This window comes from Dasypus novemcinctus, chromosome 26 (assembly GCF_030445035.2).
Source record: "Dasypus novemcinctus isolate mDasNov1 chromosome 26, mDasNov1.1.hap2, whole genome shotgun sequence".
Taxonomy (NCBI): domain Eukaryota; kingdom Metazoa; phylum Chordata; class Mammalia; order Cingulata; family Dasypodidae; genus Dasypus; species Dasypus novemcinctus.
The window spans coordinates 48,466,412-48,483,632 of record NC_080698.1 but is presented as its reverse complement, the minus strand read 5'-3'; the positions used below and the strand labels follow the sequence as shown (position 1 = coordinate 48,483,632).

Below are 17,221 nucleotides of genomic sequence, written 5' to 3'. Positions count from 1 at the left end.
TTTCTAGTTGTTAGGAACTAAACTTGACATCCGAGGGAAGCTACCTGAGTCATCCTTCTGTCAGAAGTTGCTCCCCTGCCTGAGAAATTCTGGCACACCCGCAGATTCCCTTAGTCCTCTCCGAATCTTTGAGCATCAAGACTTGCACTGGTTCCTTCTCATTGCCCCGCTGCCACAGCCGAGCTGTCAGATAGAAACAGCTCTGTCCTCAGACTCTTGAGGCACCGATGGCTTGGGAAACTGTTTTCCTTTTCCATCCATGTTTATTCTGCATACGAAGGCTTCTAAGAAGACTTTGGTTTTATATTTTATGAGGCCTCTTTTAAAATAGGTTGGCACTGCAGTTGACAGTTGAATAATTAAACTGAGCATGAGCGTTGGTTGAGCTGAATTGTCGGGGGGGTTATGGCATAAACATAAACTATTGAGAGAAAAATAGATAACCCTGGGAGCCCCTGGAGTGGTCCTGGAAGGAGGAGGAAGAAGAATTTTGCCTTGGCTGGACAGCTTTTCTGAATAAATAGGCCATGTTTCATCTATTTGAAGTGGCCGGCAGGCCCCAAGCCTTAACCGAGGTGTCTATGATGCCTCCTGTCCCAGGAAGCCCAGTATCTCCAAAAGGGCAGGAAGGATCTGCTGTATCGTGTCGCCAATAAATCTTAGAACAGGCACAGAGTAGGGACCAAGGAGAAGGGGGAAATAGAGACATACCTTGAACTCAGACCTCCCAACTCCAAACCTAGGACTCAGTCTAATATTCTAACAAGCCTCATCACCCCTGAGTCCAACTACACTCTGAAACCAGGCTCTGGCCACACCAGGAGTGCCAGAAGGTGTGGGAAATTCTGAACGTGACTTTGCAGGATATTCAAATGCCGCGCTGGGGTATAGTTCTGGGGTGTGAAATGGCAGGTGCCTTCATGTTGAATTGAACAACAGTTTTTGTTTTTGCGTTTTTGCAAACACCATTGCGGGGAGAAGAGTTTAAAGCAAATCACCCCAAGTGCAGGCTTCTGATTCTAACAGAGCTGTTAATCTCTACATGGCACGCCAGTCACCCCATGCGTGCACACACACACTGGATTGAGGAACCTGGGAAGGCCCCCAAGCTGTCTGCCTCTAGGAGCGTGTCCCACCTGCCAGGGGTTTCCCACGTGAGCAGAGATGACCGGGCTGCCCCAGCCTGTCCCAGCTCACCGTCATGGGCGTCCACACCAGTGCTCTACTTCCCAGCCTCTGGGAAGGTCCCGTGGCTCTCTGGCATGGCCTGCCACCTCACACTCCTCGGGAGGCCAAACTTCTGGAGAAGGCAGGCCGTTCAGTGGCAATCCTGGAGGCCACAATTCTGCCCAAATTCTGTCCCGTTTGTCCCCCCCACACTGGCAGCCACTACAGAGAGAGGAAAAAGCATTCATTATTCCTTCAACAAATATTTCATGGTGCTAGAGCTGGGGATACAGAGAGAGACAAAGACAGATGCAGCCCCTGCCCCGTCATCTCTCAACCAATCTCCACCCAGTCAGCCCCATGGATCTCAAATGCTAGTGAAGAAGCAAGGCCCGTCGGGAGAGCGCGTGCGATGGCGCTCAGAGCTGGGAACCCTCGCTCGGCCGCTTACTGGTTTCCACAACTGTAAAATGGGAATCAAAACTCCTCCTGGGGAATTGAAGGATACACTTAGATGATGGATGCAAAGAGCTATTGAAGGGGCGGGCACAGAGTAGGCATTCAGAAAATGGTCACTGCTGCAGCTGGGGCATCAGCAAGGTCCAAGGCCTGTCCTTGAAGGGTGAGTAGGAGCCGGCAGGGCAATGGGAGATGGCCCCGTTCTTTACTGGTCAAGTACATTCCATGATTTTCAAAGCCCCTCTTAGAAGAATCATGGTATGGCAAATTGCTGAGGTTTACCGCACTATGCCTTTTGCAATCTCACTTTTGCAGATGTTCTTTATGACTTGCAGCTCTTCCGATTGTCATTTATTAGTCTCGGCTCCATATTTTCCCCAGCATCCCACAGCAGGCGCATGAATTGTCCTCTCAAAGTTACGCCTTTGGCTGTGCCCAGGACTCCCAGAAGATTTCTTGACTGGGGAAACGTAATGGGAAAACATGAACTGGGAACCAGGAGGCTTTGGGGGGAGGGGGCAACCCCAGGTCTGACACTCCTCAGGTCGATGAATTTAAGCAAATCCCTCAAAACGGGAACAGGACTTACATCTTAACTTCCTTTCTGAGTTGGAGCCCTGGAGGTAAAAAGGCTCTTGTAAAGTCAACAGCAATAGCAAAACCTCTGAGTTTGTCAGCATAAAAAAGGCAAAAGAAAAGGGGGGAGGATCCCTGCTTCCTAATAGTACATGTAGGCGATTTCAGAGCACAAGTTCATGGAAACAAATTGAATTACGGAGGAGGCAGCTCTGCCATTTGCAACTGTGGATTGTTTGAAATCCTTTTAGAGGAAAATTAAAATATTTCACAGAGGGTAATAAAATGCCGGGTGTTTTGCAGGCTTGACTGCTCAGCTCTCTTGGGCAAATAAGTAATTAGGCATTTTTATTTAAGTCCTCTGTGTCGTCATTTTCTTTCATTAGTGGAGGGGAAAATAATTTTTTTTTAAGTTGCTGTGGAAAATACATAAAACTCTGGAAATCACCAGAAGGTTAATTATAAAATTGTAAATAAATAAATTTCAAAGGCACAGCAAGATAACAGCACTCTGCAGAGACAAAGGGAGGTGCTTAGAATTTATTTTCCCAAAGACCAGAAATGGGAAGCTGTATCCAAAGATTCACCTGCTTCCAAAATCAAATCTGTCCAAGACCTTGGGAATGGGGAGACTTCCAAGGCACTGGATGCCAGAGAGGTAGCCTGGGGAGGCCAGGGGAGCCAGGGAGGGCCCATCCATGGCTCCCGCCCCGCCCTGCTGAAGGACCGGCAGCCCTGCCCTACTCCCCCATCCCTCGCCACAGTGGCCTTTCAAGAGAGGTTTGCATCTTCTCCAGCCAGAGACCAGATACTCCGACCTCTCCTTTTTACAGATGGGAGAACCAGGGGCATGGGCTGGCTGTGGGAGGTTCTTTCCTGCCTCTGCACCCCCAGGCCTGTGGCAGGACCGCTAAGGACTAAAAGTGGCTATCCACACCCATGTCCTCGCAGGCTCGGGGCTCCCCCTGCCCCTGAGCCCGGCTTTGTGTCTAAGAGGGTCTGCCCTGTCCCCTGCACAGCTGGCCCATGCTGACACATGCTTTGTCTTCTCGAGTCCACCTTCCTCCTGCCTAGCCTGCTCTTTGGTATGAGCAGGATGAACGAGGATGAGGCTGAGGGTCCAGAGGGCTCCTTGCACAAACCCATGAAAAGCCATTAATGGGGGCAGGGGGGAGGGATAGAGGGGGGGACGCAGGCGTGTTCACAGGGGTTTATTCCTCTTCAAAACTTCTCTAGGCTTTGGACTTATCTCTGGTGGCTTCTTAGCATCCCCAAAGCCACCTCCACCTGAGGTGCTGTGTACTGATTTTATTTAAGGAGGATGAGTGGGTGTGCGCACGGCAGAGGGAGGTGGGGCCCGTGGGTGGTGATGCAAATCTGCACTTCCCGTGGCTGCATGCTAATCCCACAGGGAGAGCCTATTAACCTGTATCTCCCCTGCCAGATTGTTTTTCATGAAGCCACTCAGCAAGCAATTAATTAGTAAGTGCCTAGTGTGTACTGGGCCCTAAGGACCCAAGAGGAATCGAGCATGATCTTTTAACTCAAAGAGAAACCGACTCACAAAGCAATATTCAAAGAGAAGGAGGTAACTGAGTGCATCCCTCAAGAACGAGGAGTTTGCACGGCTGGGAAGGGGAAAGGATGTCACAGGGAGGAATAGAAGGGGCAAAAGCACAGAGGCAAGAGCCAGTGCGTGTTCAGGCAACCACACAGGGCAGTGAGAGGTGTTGGGGGAGATGCGGCCAATGATTTTCCTAACTCTCAAGGGCTCATACAGCCCCAGCACCTGGCAGAGGATCCACACTTAGTAGGTGCTTAATGAGTGTCTGTCAAATGAGTGTGGGGAGGGAAGGCAAAAAGGGAGGGAAGGGAGAGGGGAGGGCCAGGAGAACAGAACAGTGAGTAAATTGTGGCTTTTTCATACAATGGAAACTGTACAGTGAAAAATGAATGAAATGGAGCCATAAATGGGAATATATCTCAAAAAATGTAATGTTAAGTGAGAAAAGCAAGTTGCAGAAAAATGTGTACAATCTCCTTTTATGCAGTTTTCAACTGCCAAGCAGCACTGCCTGTTGTATGTGTTTGTATATACACATACACCCGTACATACTAGGTTGAACTGCATCCAGGTGCTAATAGTTGACCGTTTGGACATACCAAATCAGCAATTTCGTTTGGTTTAACCTAAATCAAAGCCCCATGGGACGGTACATGGAATACTGCTCAGCAATAAAAAGGAAAATCTCTTGATGCATGCAACAACTTGCTCAAAAGCCTCCATCCAATGAGTCCATTTATGTGACTTGTCCTCAAAACGACATTATTGAGAGGTGAACGACATTATTGAGCGGTCGTCAGGGGCCAGGGAGTGGAGAGGGAGGGAGGTGGCTGTGACTGAACAGGGGTGGCAGCAGGCAGCCCCCCGATGGAGCTGGTCCCCTGTGGAGGTGCACACACAAATCCACACAGGGGACGAAATCGCATAGACCTAAGTATACCGGTGCACACACGCACACACACGGGCGCTCGGCAGCTGGTGGAATCTGAATGAGATCAGTTTGATGGTGCCAGTGTATTGTGGTTGTGCTATTGTACTAGAGCGATGTGCAAAATTACATTTGGGGGCACCCGGATGACGGCGCCACATCATCTCCCTGTGTGATTGCTGACACCTGCATGTGAATCTGCACTTACCTCAAAGTAACACGTTTTAAAACACGGGACTGATTAATACCAAATTTAAGATAAAGGTTATTTCTGGGGCAGGGGTATTAGGCAGCCACGGCTCAAAGGGACTGCAGCTTCATCTGTAATGTTTCATTTCCACAAAAAGAAAAGCCTGAAGCAAATAAGCCAAAAGGTTAAAACTCTACAAAGCTAGGTAGTGGGTACACAACTGTCGGTTAAAGTATTCTCTGTCATGTCTTATATTTGAAATTGTTGGAAATTTTTTGAGGGCTGGACTTGCTTTAACCCTCCTGCTTGGAGTCAGCTCTGGGTCTGGGATGCAGACGCCTGAGCGGCAGGCGGTGGGCAAAGGCTCACGGTGCGGGAAAGGAGGCGGCGACGGCTGGCACCGGCCCCCACCCACCGCGGTCTGCGGGCGGCGGGGCGGGGCCTCCCTTGGTCGGGGCGGGGCCTCGAGGGCGGGCCACGCCCCCTGCCCTGCGCCCCGCCCCTTGTGAGCCCCGCGCCTCTCCCCGCAGCCTCCGGAGAAGGAGGGCGGCCTGCCCCGGCAGGTGGGCAACAAGACCGAGTGCGGCCTGCTGGGCTTCGTGCTGGACCTGAAGCAGGACTACGACCCCGTGCGCGCCCAGATGCCGGAGGAGAAGCTGTACAAGGTGTACACCTTCAACTCGGTGCGCAAGTCCATGAGCACCGTCATCAAACTGCCCGACGAGAGCTTCCGCATGTACAGCAAGGGCGCCTCTGAGATCGTGCTCAAGAAGTAAGTGGCCGCGGGCTCGGGGGCGGGCGGGGGCGCCGGGCTAAGGGCCGGGCCCTGCCGGGGGAGCTGGGGACATCCGGGTCACGCGGGATGAGTCTTTGTCCAGGCAGGGCCCAGCAGCATGCCTGGGCTGGAGGGGTCATCGAGCACCCAGAAGCAGAGAGAGGTGCAGGCCCTGCCCAAGATCACGTCACAAGGCTCACCTCCAGGACTCCTTGCCCAGTGCTCTTTCCACAACGTTCTCTTTAAAATTTCTACAGAGCCCTCCTCCTCCCTAAGTCACTATACCATCAGGAAGTTCTACCCATGATCACCCTTAAATCTCTGTATCACTTCCCTTAGCATAGGGTTGGTTGGTGATAACTATTTTCATTGCTGACCAGTCTCTAGGCTAATTTCTGGCACCTGATCCTTTCCAGGAGCCAGAAATAAGCCTAGAGAACTAAGCAAGTCATTCCACTTCTCAGGGCCTCAGTTTCCCCACTTGTACATTGAGAAGATTGGCTAAGAATCTTAGCCCTGGCTGATCGCTAGAATCACTACAGAGAGTTTTTTGTGTGTTTTTTTTTAAATCAGACACTGAATCCTGGACTCACCCCAGACAAATTGAATCAGAAACTCTGGGATAGGGCCGACGCATGGGTAGAGCTGAGAACCACTACCTTAAGGTTTTATGCCCTTTTCAAACTATTTAAGCTGTGGAACTACTTTTTTCCCGTGAAATCTTGTCTATATAAAACAGATAAAAGTAGAGCTCCCTTGCTGAATGACATGAGGCAGATATGGCAAGAAAGCTGGCTGATTTCTTTTCGGCTGCTCCCGATTTCATCTCCGCCTGGGGCCCAGGGCCCTGAGCTGTGTCCTCCCAGCCCTGAAGCAGTATGGGAAATGGCCTGGACAGATGCTGGACGACCGAGCAAGGCCAGCTGGGCATTGCTGGAGGCAGGCGGGAGCCAGGCAGGCCGCAGCCCCCAGCCCAGCCCCGAGCCAGCCAGAGCGGGGGAGCCCTTGGGCCCTCGACTGGCCCGACCCACTGCCCTGCCGTCCTCCCGCCGCAGGTGCTGCAAAATCCTCAGCGGGGCAGGCGAGCCTCGGGTCTTCCGGCCCCGCGACCGGGATGAGATGGTGAAAAAGGTGATCGAGCCCATGGCCTGCGACGGGCTGCGCACCATCTGCGTGGCCTACCGGGACTTCCCCGGCAGCCCCGAGCCCGACTGGGACAACGAGAACGACATCCTCAACGACCTCACCTGCATCTGCGTGGTGGGCATCGAGGACCCCGTGCGGCCTGAGGTAGGCTGGGGACCGGCCCGCTCGGGCAGGGGGTGCCCAGGCCGGAGCTGCCAAGCCCGGGATGCCCCGTCCGGCGCTTCCTCTGCTGAGCCTCGGTTCCATGCAGTGCCCTCCGGGGTCTTCTCCCTGGACTCCTAAACTTTCAGGCTAGGCCACAGGGGGCATCGGTCTGCCCAGGAGGGCCTGGGGCAACCACGGCCTGCCAGCAGGACCCCACTAGGTGGGAGCGGACCTCGTGACAGGCGACCCAGCCCACCCTCGGCAGCGCTTCCCTCTGGCCCCCCCGAGGGACGGGGATGGCAGCTGCCCTGACTCAGAAGCCTGCTGTCCATCAGGGGCCAGGACCTCCAGGATCAAATCCACAGGCCCAGATTCCAGGCCCCCTGCGAAGGATGTGTCCCATAATCAGGCTCACCACACTCAGGAGACCCCACAAGTCTGGCGCCCCTATGCGTAGTGATGGTTTTTCCAGTCCAGATGCTGTTTGCCCCCAGCAAGGCTGCTTGGTAACAGTTGGCATTCTCCCTCTATCAGGTTTCCAGGACAACAGAGCAAGAGAGTTAATGGAAGGCCAAATTCCCCAGCAGAAGGGAAAGGGCCTGGGTAACCCCTTACTACGTTCCGCAGCTGTTAGACGGGGGTGACAGCTCCCACTCTGCAAGGACTGAGGGAGGTGGTGTGTGTAGGTGCCCTTAATGGGTTGCTCAGCATTCAGGAGGTCTCGAGCCTCACCTGGCAGAATCTACATCTGGGAGGAAGGCAGAAACTTCCATGCTACGGGATTTGCAGGGCTGGGGAGGATCGGCTGTGCATGCGCTGGCTGGAGGGAGATTGCTGGGCAAGGAGAACTGCCTTGGATCTTCAAGACGCTGCTCAGGGGCAGGCAGGGGGAGGCAGCTGAGCCTGTGTCCAGTGCTCAGGATTCAAGACAAGCCAGGGGTCACTTCCCTGAGGACTAACCCAGCTGCCGGGTCCAGACCTGATTCTCCGGTCGGGCCCCGCTGTACCCACATTGGCCTTAGCTGCAAGGTTTGGTGACAGTAGCCTGCCCGGCCACCATTCTCTGGGGACCTCTGGGCATCCCCTGCTCCTCTCAGAGCCTCAGTTTCCCTGTCTTTAAAGTGAAAAGAGATAGCCAAGATGTTCTCCATGTCCTTGGCTCTCATGTTGTAAGATTCTGTGTTCCAAAGACTAGAAATGAGAGGATCGCAGACACGGTCTTTCACGTTTAGGCAGCAGGGAGGAGAGGTCAAGAGTGTGAGCTCAGGCATCAGATAGACCTGCGTCCTGAGTCCCAGCATGGCTGGCTGTGTGACCTCGGGCCAGTTATAGAACCTCTCTGGACCTTGGTTTCCTCATCTACAGACAGAGAAGAATAATAGAATCCCCCCTCGATATATTGTGAGGGGTCAGATCATGTGCACACAAGCAACGAGCAGTGTCTGATACGAGATAGGCAGCCCAGGACATGTGAGTCGCCTTCCTTTATCCCCCTTCCCAGGAGACTCATTACTCTGCATCCAGTGTCATTTAACAGCCCCTAACACAGAGCCTGGCAGCCCGAAGGTGCTCAGTAAGTGTGGGGTGAATGAATGGGACTTGAACCCCAATCTTCCAGAAGCATGCCCAGCACTCGTCTCTTTCTCATGCACACACACAGGTCTCCCGCGTGTCACTGCGACCGCCTCATTCCCACCCAGAGCCTAAAACGGCAAAGATGATGAGTGTCCCTGGAGCTTGGCATCTGCCACCCAAACCCAGAAGTGTTTTCCTAAGGCCTGGGTCTCTTCCCAGACAGCCAGGCCCTTTCTTGGCCTCCCTGCAGGGCGCCGCTCATTACCAGCCACTAATGCGTGCGGGCTGCGCCCTGACACATTAGGGCTTCACTGGAGATGGCTCAGAACAGGCGGCAGAGACTTGTCTTTGGGCAGGCTCGAGACGCAGCCTGGCCCACAGCCTGGCAGCACCCCGTCCCCTCCCAGTCTGTGACCGGGCCCCATGCCCAGAGCTGCTGGTTCACAACCCTGCCTGGGAACCATCCCTGAGGAGGCTGGAACTCAGGATCAGAAGCAAACTTGTGTCCATCACCCACAATAAGAAATATGTATTACCTCCTGGCTCAGTTAACACACACACATTTAACCGGCTCAGTTAACACACACACATTCACAGATAATACAGTGCAATCAGATATTTTCTTTCCTCATCTGTTTCTTGTTTTGCCGGTCACTACCCACTAAGACAGGAGTTCTTAACCGTTTTTGTTCCACAGACCCCTTTGCCAGTCAGAGGGAAACCACGGACCCCTTACTAAGTCCACACTATACTGTGTATCTCTGAATAACTATGTCACGCCCACACCCCCACGTCCCCACAAGAATGGTTTTTTGAATTTCAGTGCCAGCTCACGGACCCCTGGTTAAGAAGCCTTGCACTAAGGTGACTTCGCAGTCCAGGAATGGGGCTTGACTCGAAGTTAGAACTGCCCACCTAGCCCACACCTCTCCCTGCACCCTCCAATCTGCAGATGAAAACACCGAGGCCCAAAGAGGGACAGTGGTGTTCCCAGGGTCGTGCTGCGGGCGGCCGGGTGCGTCCAGGGCGGGCCTGGCCCCCATGCTCTCTCTCAGGTGTCTCACAGTTGAGGGGCGAGTGGTTCTAGGTGGGGAGGGTGCAGAGAGGAGAGGGAGAGGCCCCCAGGGCCCCAGAGGGCCCCCAGCGTGATGGTCAGGCAAGTCGGCTGCAGGCGCAGACTCTGGGAAGTCGGGGGCTGTCCCGCCCAGCAGGGCTGGAAGCGCTGCCATCCTGGGAGCACCCCTGCATTTGAGACAGGGGTCCTGGATCCAGGCCCAAGTATGCTGCTCACCAGCCACGTCTCCTCTCTGTGCCTCAGTTTCCTTCACCTGTGAAAATAGGAGGTTGGCCCAGGTACCACACAGGTCCCTTCCCAGCTCCGGCCTTCTCAAACGGAAGGCCACTGCCCAGGACGTTTAACCCTCATCTCTTTCTGCTTCCTCCAGTCACTGCATGCCCGTCCGCGACCTGTTCTCTCCCCTCCGATTGTGCCCGGAGTTGTGTGTTTAGAAGTGTAAAGTGTGTTTGAGAGCAGTGACTTAGGAGACACAGCAGAGTTGAGAGGCTCGGATTCGAATCCCAGCCCTGCCACTCACCGACAGGTGACCGCGGGCAAGTCCCGTCCCTGGGCCTCAGTTTCCCCATCTGAAAAATGGAAGAGTTGGACTGTCCAACATTCCCAAGTGAGATACTTGGCAGGGTTGTTGATGGCACGACTTAATAAAAGTAGAAAAGCGCGGGCCTGATGATTCTGAGCGTCCGGGTGGGGTGGGGGAGGGCACTGGGTGTGCTTTGTGGTCTTTGTGTTTTTCGGGGCAGGTTCTTTGCGCACACAGAGCCAACTTCAAAAGGTTCAGAAGCTCAGGCGGCAGGAGGACGCCCCCAGCCCCATCCCCAGCTCCCCGGGGCCCGTCTCGGGCAGCCGTTGTCACCAGTTTTGGGGGTGGCCTTCCAGGGACTTCCTGCGCCTGTGGTGGGTGTGTTTTCCGCAGGCCCCAGCCCCGGTGAAAACCTCAGGCCCAGACAATCTCTGAGGTCCTTAAAGATTACAGACCAGATGAGCGCCGTTTTGCGGCTACCGTGGGAGAACAAACCCTGCCTCCCTCGGTTTCCCCATCTGTCAAGGGGGTGAGTTGCCAGGCTGTGTTCCCCCCTCGAGAAGGCTCCAGGCCAGAATAGATAAAAGTGTATCTGCCAAGCACTCCCCTGTAAGGCCTTCCTGCTGGTACATTTTCCAAGAAACCACAGCCAGTGCGGATAAAACCATCAGGAGAGCAGGGGTCTGGATTTGCCGGGTCATCCGGGGGTGTTTGGAGCCCTTGGAGTCGCCAACAACAGCTGTCACCAGAAACAACAGATGTTTAAAAGCCTCTTTAATGAAAACAGGAAGCGCTCGCTTCCCGACTGCTCTTCCCCTGCGAGAAACATCTAGGGTAATTTTAGTGAAAGAAGCTTTTTTTTTTTTTCAATTTACAGCACTTTTATTTATGTGGAAAGCATATTTCAACCAGTTCGAAGCCTCTGGGCTTGGAGCCTTCAACATCTTGGTATTCTCAGTTCCCAGAACAGTTAGATGTTAGTAGCTGTTTGTTGAATGAATGAAGGAGCTCACCCAGGAAGAAAGTACTGAGAGCAGTTTAAGGAAATATCCCCTTGGGTTGGAGGAACCAACAGCTTCATGAATAGAGAGCATTTCACGGAAAGACGGGTGAGAGTTTTGACACTTAGAGATTAAGGGAGGACGCATTGCAGGCAGAGGGTACAGCACAGGCCGGGGAACAGAACGGGGACGGGACAAGCTGAATTTGCAGACAGATTTCCGTGGTTGGGTTGGTGAGAGTTAAGACCAGGGAGGCCACTTGGAGCGAAATTGTGAAGAGTTTCCATGGCCCTGTCTGACGTCCATTTACCCGGTTCTGTACAAAAGCGGACGCCTTGGGTCAGGCTGCAGGGGACGTACAATCCGAAGGGCACAGAGAAGCTTGGCGGTGGCCCGCCGAGGCCCAGCACCTACCCTGCACGTGGCCCTGTGTGGTCCCGCCATCTGCAGTGCGTGTGCCCCACGGAGCACACGGCCTCCGGAGATGTCCAGGGGAGGGCACTGATCTGCAGCGCGAGGGGCAGGACAGAACCAAAGCTCACCGGAAGTGCAGTTGCAGGGGCCTTTGCCCACCAAGAGAGGGGAGGATCGTGAGGGCGGCCCCTTTTTCAGGTCTCAAACGCCCCCCACCCTGGCTGCAAGTCCCAGGTCTCCTGGCCCAGGTACCTTACCCCCTCCAGCCGCCCCAGACAAAACCCCGCCCCTCCCCAGACCCCGCCCCCACTGCACCAGGAGCCACGCCCCCACCCAGAGCAGAGAGACCAGCAGGGCAGGTGGGGCCCAGGCATCCCACCCACCTCCCTCCCTCCTCACCAGGGACTGCCAGGTGCCCAGGCAAAGAGTAGGGACCTCATCCCCATTTTACAGATGAGGAAGCCGAGGCTCGGGTGGGAAGTGGACACCGGTCAGCCTGACCCCGGGGCAGAACCCAGCCAGCCGAGGGGCTGGGGAGACTGCAAAGTGGAGTCTTCCTAGGAGGCGGCGCCAGTCACGGCATCCCCAGGGCGGGACCCCCGTGGCTCCCGGGCCTGGGGCCCCTGGTCCAGCCCCTGTACCCCACGTCCTCCCTCGGCTTCTTCCCCTCCAGGTCACTCGCAGCGTCACTCCCGATCACACAGGCCCTCTGCACCGGCTGAGCCTTTGGTCTCGTGCATCCTCCCTGCTCTTTCTGCTTGTGCACCTCGTGGGACGGCTCTCCGCAGCCGGGGCCACTTCGTGGTCATCTGTTGTAACCCCCACCCCGGGCACAGTGCCAGGCAACAGAGTCTCAGTCAGTGTTGGCTGAAGGGAACCAGCGCAAACATCACCTCCTCCAGGAAGCTTTCGCTGATTTCTCCTCCCGCCCACTTTTAAAGTAATGGCGCCCTCTTCTATGCCCCCAGAACCTTTTGCACAGACCTCTCCTGGAACCTTTGCCTCCCTCTCCTGCGACTAACTCAGTACGTGTCTAACAGTGTAGGTCCGACCCGAAGTGACTGCTCTGTTGTGTGAAAGAAGAGCAGTTCCGTGAAAGAATAAGCGAGACATGTTCTACCCGGGGGCAATCGGCCTTGGAGGGAGTGAGCACCCTGTCACCAGAGGTGTGCAAGCAAAGACCGGCCAACCTTCCATTGGGGACCTGACAATGAGCCAGACTCAATGACCCCAGGTGCCTTCCATCTGCAAGTCCTCAAGCACCTTTGAGCAAGTGGACCTCCTGGGGGCAGGAGCCAGGCACGGGGCGTGCTCCCAAAAGAACAGTGACGCCCACCAGTTCTCTGGGTTGGGAGAGAGCAGGGGGCTGCAGCCTGGGTTACCACCAGTTGTGAGGACATCCGTAGATTATGTAAACAGCACCTTAGACATTCCAAAACCCCACTCCCTCTGGCTCTATAGAAAGAGGTCACGGTTTGCTTACGTGAGCAGCCGCAGCGGCACGAGACCTTGCTCGCGTGGCGCCTGAACCCTGGGCAGGCTCAGGAAGGTTCCTCCCCAGACCCCGGGCCCCCCAGAGGGGGCCGGCTGCAGGCAGCCCGTGCTCAGCTCACCCCGCTCCCCCACAGAGCCTGCCTCTTGGGCAACTCTGTTAGCTGCCCTGGGCTCCTCACCTTGACAGGAGCCTGCCTGTCTCTGAATTTCGTTCCTCAGTCCACCCGGTCTGCGGAGGTGGCGTAGCTCAGTGGTTGTGCACCTGCCTCCTAGGTCCGAGGTCCCAGGTTCAATCCCTGGTAGCTCAAAACAAACAAAAAAACAAACAAAAAAAAAAACAGCACCTGGTCCTGCCCTGGGGCCCACGTTCAGGAGTTGGGGTTTGCGCTGACAAGCAGCAGGGTGGAGCCCCGGGAGGAGAGTGGCCCCGGCAGGCTGAAGAGATCCAGCTCCAGATGATGGTGGTCGGGCTGAGTAACGACAGGTGGCGTCAATGGAGAAATCGTGCTTACGGGTGCTGAGTGCAGATGGGAGACTCAGACTCAGCAGTCACTTGGCAGGCAGGGATGGGAATGAGCTCACCGTCACTGCGGTGTGCCCGCTGAGCAGGGCCTGGGACGCAGCCCTGCCCGGCCTGAGAGTCTAATGTGGTTTAGTCTTTTGGTGCAACTAGATGCTCTGTTCTTGACATCTTCTCTCTCATTCAAAGACATTTTGCGGCAAATATTATTTTAGTATTTGTCCCATCCCATGGGTAAGAATCACTTGTTCAGTTGCTCTGTGCTGTGTCTAAAGGGCCCTGTCTAATCCCAGGCTACATTTTGCATCCTAATTTCTGGCACATCCACAGCTCTGGAAGGGTCAGGGGCTGGGCCGGGACCTTGCTGGCTTCTGATTGGTCATCTCTGCTCTGGCCTGATTGCCCGGAGAGGCCAGGACACTCCTCAGTCTTGCAGGGAAAGGTCAAAAGTGTTACCTGAAGCATAAGCATTTGTATTTATTCTAAGCCAATGTCCAGTCTATAAATAAAATGCCCCTAAACGCAATGTCTCCCCAAATATCTGAGGATACACAAGCATATTTCTCATCAGGTTTGCAGACACTGTGGGTGTGGATAGAGCAGGGAAAAACTGAGGTGTCGTACCAGAGCGTTCCCCATTCTTTGCCTGAGGCCAGGCTCTGAGGGGACGTTTACTGCGATCCTTGCCCAAGTCAGGGGGGCCAATGGGTTTTGTCTCAGAACGGTGGATAGATCGTGGTTGCTGGGCCTCCGTGCTGAGAATTCTGAGACCACATCAGGATTTCATTGGAGGATGCTGCAGTTGATTAGCAATGCCTGCCATGGGCACAGGAAGGGAGGCTGGGGCCCGGGTGCCATGTTTGCCATCGCAGCCTAGCAGGCGTCGAGGCCCCTTGCAGTGGAGCTGCCTGGGAGCAGGGCTCACTCTGGAATCCAGGGAGGTAGGAGGGGCCTGCCTGGGGTGCTGCCCTCCCCCAATGGCTCTGCCCTCATGCCCAGGTCCCAGAAGCCATCCGCAAGTGCCAGCGGGCAGGCATCACGGTCCGCATGGTCACCGGTGATAACATCAACACGGCTCGGGCCATTGCCATCAAGTGTGGCATCATCCACCCTGGGGAGGACTTCCTGTGCCTCGAGGGCAAGGAGTTCAACCGGAGGATCCGCAACGAGAAGGGGGAGGTAGGCCGCCCGGCGTCGCGGTCCTGGGGGGATGAGCTTGAGGGGGCGGGGGGCCCACGGGCGCTGCGCGACTGCACAGAAGCCAGCCAGTGTGCCGCTGGAGCCCAGTGACTCCGGACGAGGCCCCGCCCTTCTCTGGGCCTCAGTGTCTGTCCCCGCCCCTGCCCCTACCTGTCCCCCTGCAGATTGAGCAGGAGCGAATCGACAAGATCTGGCCGAAGCTGCGGGTGCTGGCTCGCTCCTCCCCCACGGACAAGCATACCCTGGTCAAAGGTAAGACTTGGGAGGGCACGGGCAATCCTAAAGCGAGGCGCGAGCTCCCAGGGACCTTCTCTCAGGTGCAGCAGCTCCTTTCCAGGAGGGAAGAGGCTCTCGCCTGGGTCCCTTTGCATGACTGAAAGGCCCCCTGAGGTCCAGAATGAGGTGGGGAGGTCGTGAGTCTTCTCTCTGGTCCTCTACCTCAATTAGGAAGGGATGAAACTGGGCCTTCCTGGGATCCAAAACTCATGGCCCGAGAACCAAACGGGGTCCACGGATGTGTTGTGTTTGGCGGATCCAGTGCCTTTTTTATGCTGACTTGGAATGACTTTACACAGACCCGGCTCTCTCGTGTTTGACGCAGTCCTCACCACTCCTTATTGTCTTACACTCAGCCCATTTCACTCACTCACATTGCCATCCTGGCCCCAGAGGCTTGTGAGTTGGAGACCCTTAGTCTGCCTGATCTCTGAGGCCCCCACTGGGACTCAAGGGGTGGGCCATCCTGGGAATGGCAACCTGCGAGGTGAGGCCAAAGGGCAGAATCTCTCTCATTCCCCGTGTCCTGTCAGAGAGAAGGCACACCACTTCCACAGCCCCTTCCAGGTGGCAGGTGCTGGGCACTTTTAAGAGCCACACAGCCCCGGGTTTAAATCCTAGCTCCGCCACTGACCTGCACTGTGACCTCAGGCAAGTCCTTCCATCTGGGACTCAGTTTCCCCACCTGTAAAATGGCCCTGGAGCGCAGGCTCCTGGCTGGGATCTTCCCTGGGGCATCTGAGAGTCCTTTCTCAAAGGAGCCACCTGAGGACATTTGTGGAGGCAGATCTAGCCTCTGCCCACTGAACCGTGGAGGCCTGAGTGGGAGGCTACAGCCCCCAACCCATCCCTGCTTCTCAGGCGGAAAACACTTATTCGGATGCTCGTTCATTCTTTCACTCATTCTCTTGATAAATGTTTATTGAGGGCCTACAGTGTGCCAGGAGCTGCTCCAGGCAGACACGGTCCCTGCCCTCTTGGAAACCCCGGGCCAGGTTCCATTCAGCAGATTAAACAGTTTCCCTACAGAGAGCTAAAGGTTGCCCTGGAGGAAGAGCGCTGTGTGCCGGGGGACTCTGCTGGCCCCTTGCTCAGGTTGGGGAAGGGGTGTCAGGGAAGGATCACAGGGTCCAGGGCAGGGGCAGTCAGGAGGGGCAGGGGCTAAGAAGGGAAAGCCGTTCAGTGTGGCCGGGTACTGGACATGAGCAGAGAAGGGAGGAGGAGATAGCCCAGGGGATGCTGGTGTCACATCAGGCTTTGTGCGCTGCGCAGTGACCTGGAACATTGCCCCGGGGTCTGGGAGCCATGGAGGGTTTTAGGGGGAAAGCTCCCTCCTGGCTGTGGGGAGAGTGGCCTGGAGGTCCAGCTGTGAGCAGGTGAGGCCTGCCCCCCGGGCTGGACAGGGGAGGGGAAGTGGGCGTCGGCGAGGCTGAGGAGTATTCACGTGGTGGGATCCCCTGGGCAGGGCGTGGTTCAGCCATAGTGGAGGGATGACAGGGAGGGAGGCATCGGGAGAACGACCCTGTGGTTCCCGAGTGGGCAGCCGGGCCTTGGGACTCACAGATGGAGCAGGTGGAAGGAGACTGGCTGAGCCAGAGGCCCTCCGCCTGCCAGGGGGAGCCGTCCGGGCGCCGCGGGATGTGGCAGCGCTCAGGAGAGAGGCTGGCTCCCAGGCGAAGGCTGCGGAGGTGTCCACGAGGGGGAGAAGCAGCTGAACCAGGGACCCCCGCCAACTGAGGGGCAGAGGCCGAGACCAAACAGGGAGGTCCCTGGTGACCGTGGCAGGGCCGAGGGCGGTGGGCCGTGCCAGGCTAAAGGGGCTCTCTGGGCCGCTCTAATGGGAGCTTCAGGGAGAAGGGCAGTGCCAGCCGTGGGCACTGGAGGCAGCGAAGAGCCCCAGCCCCGCCCTGCCTTGGAGGGGCACCCACGCAGGCCGAGGAGCCCGGCGGGGCCGAGGGCCTCCGCTGCCGCGTTGCAAGAGGCTGAGTCCAGGGCAGGGGAGCTCCGGGAGGGCTGGGGCCGCGAGGAGCGGTGGGGTCCCATCCCCGGAGGCGTCCGAGCCGGCCTCGAACAGGGCGGGATTCGGACAGCCACGAAGAGAGCTGGGTCAAGGACCGAGCAGCCGTGAACAGCGCCCCAAGCAAGGGAATGTCACTCCCTCCTTCCACAGGGCACTTATGAGGCTCCTGCTGTG

The 17,221-nt window shown here is 56.1% G+C and overlaps 1 protein-coding gene across 10 annotated transcripts in view; it reads left to right on the top strand.

Moving 5' to 3' along the window:
* ATP2B2 (ATPase plasma membrane Ca2+ transporting 2) overlaps positions 1-17,221 on the top strand; it is a 181,606-nt gene that overhangs the window by 138,960 nt on the left and 25,425 nt on the right. For all 10 annotated transcript variants that reach the window (XM_058288853.2, XM_058288848.1, XM_058288850.1 and 7 more), the window contains 4 exons: positions 5,415-5,656; positions 6,715-6,949; positions 14,551-14,730; positions 14,916-15,003. In XM_058288853.2, coding sequence (XP_058144836.1) covers positions 5,415-5,656; positions 6,715-6,949; positions 14,551-14,730; positions 14,916-15,003 — 745 coding nt within the window. The remainder of the gene's footprint in view (positions 1-5,414; positions 5,657-6,714; positions 6,950-14,550; positions 14,731-14,915; positions 15,004-17,221) is intronic.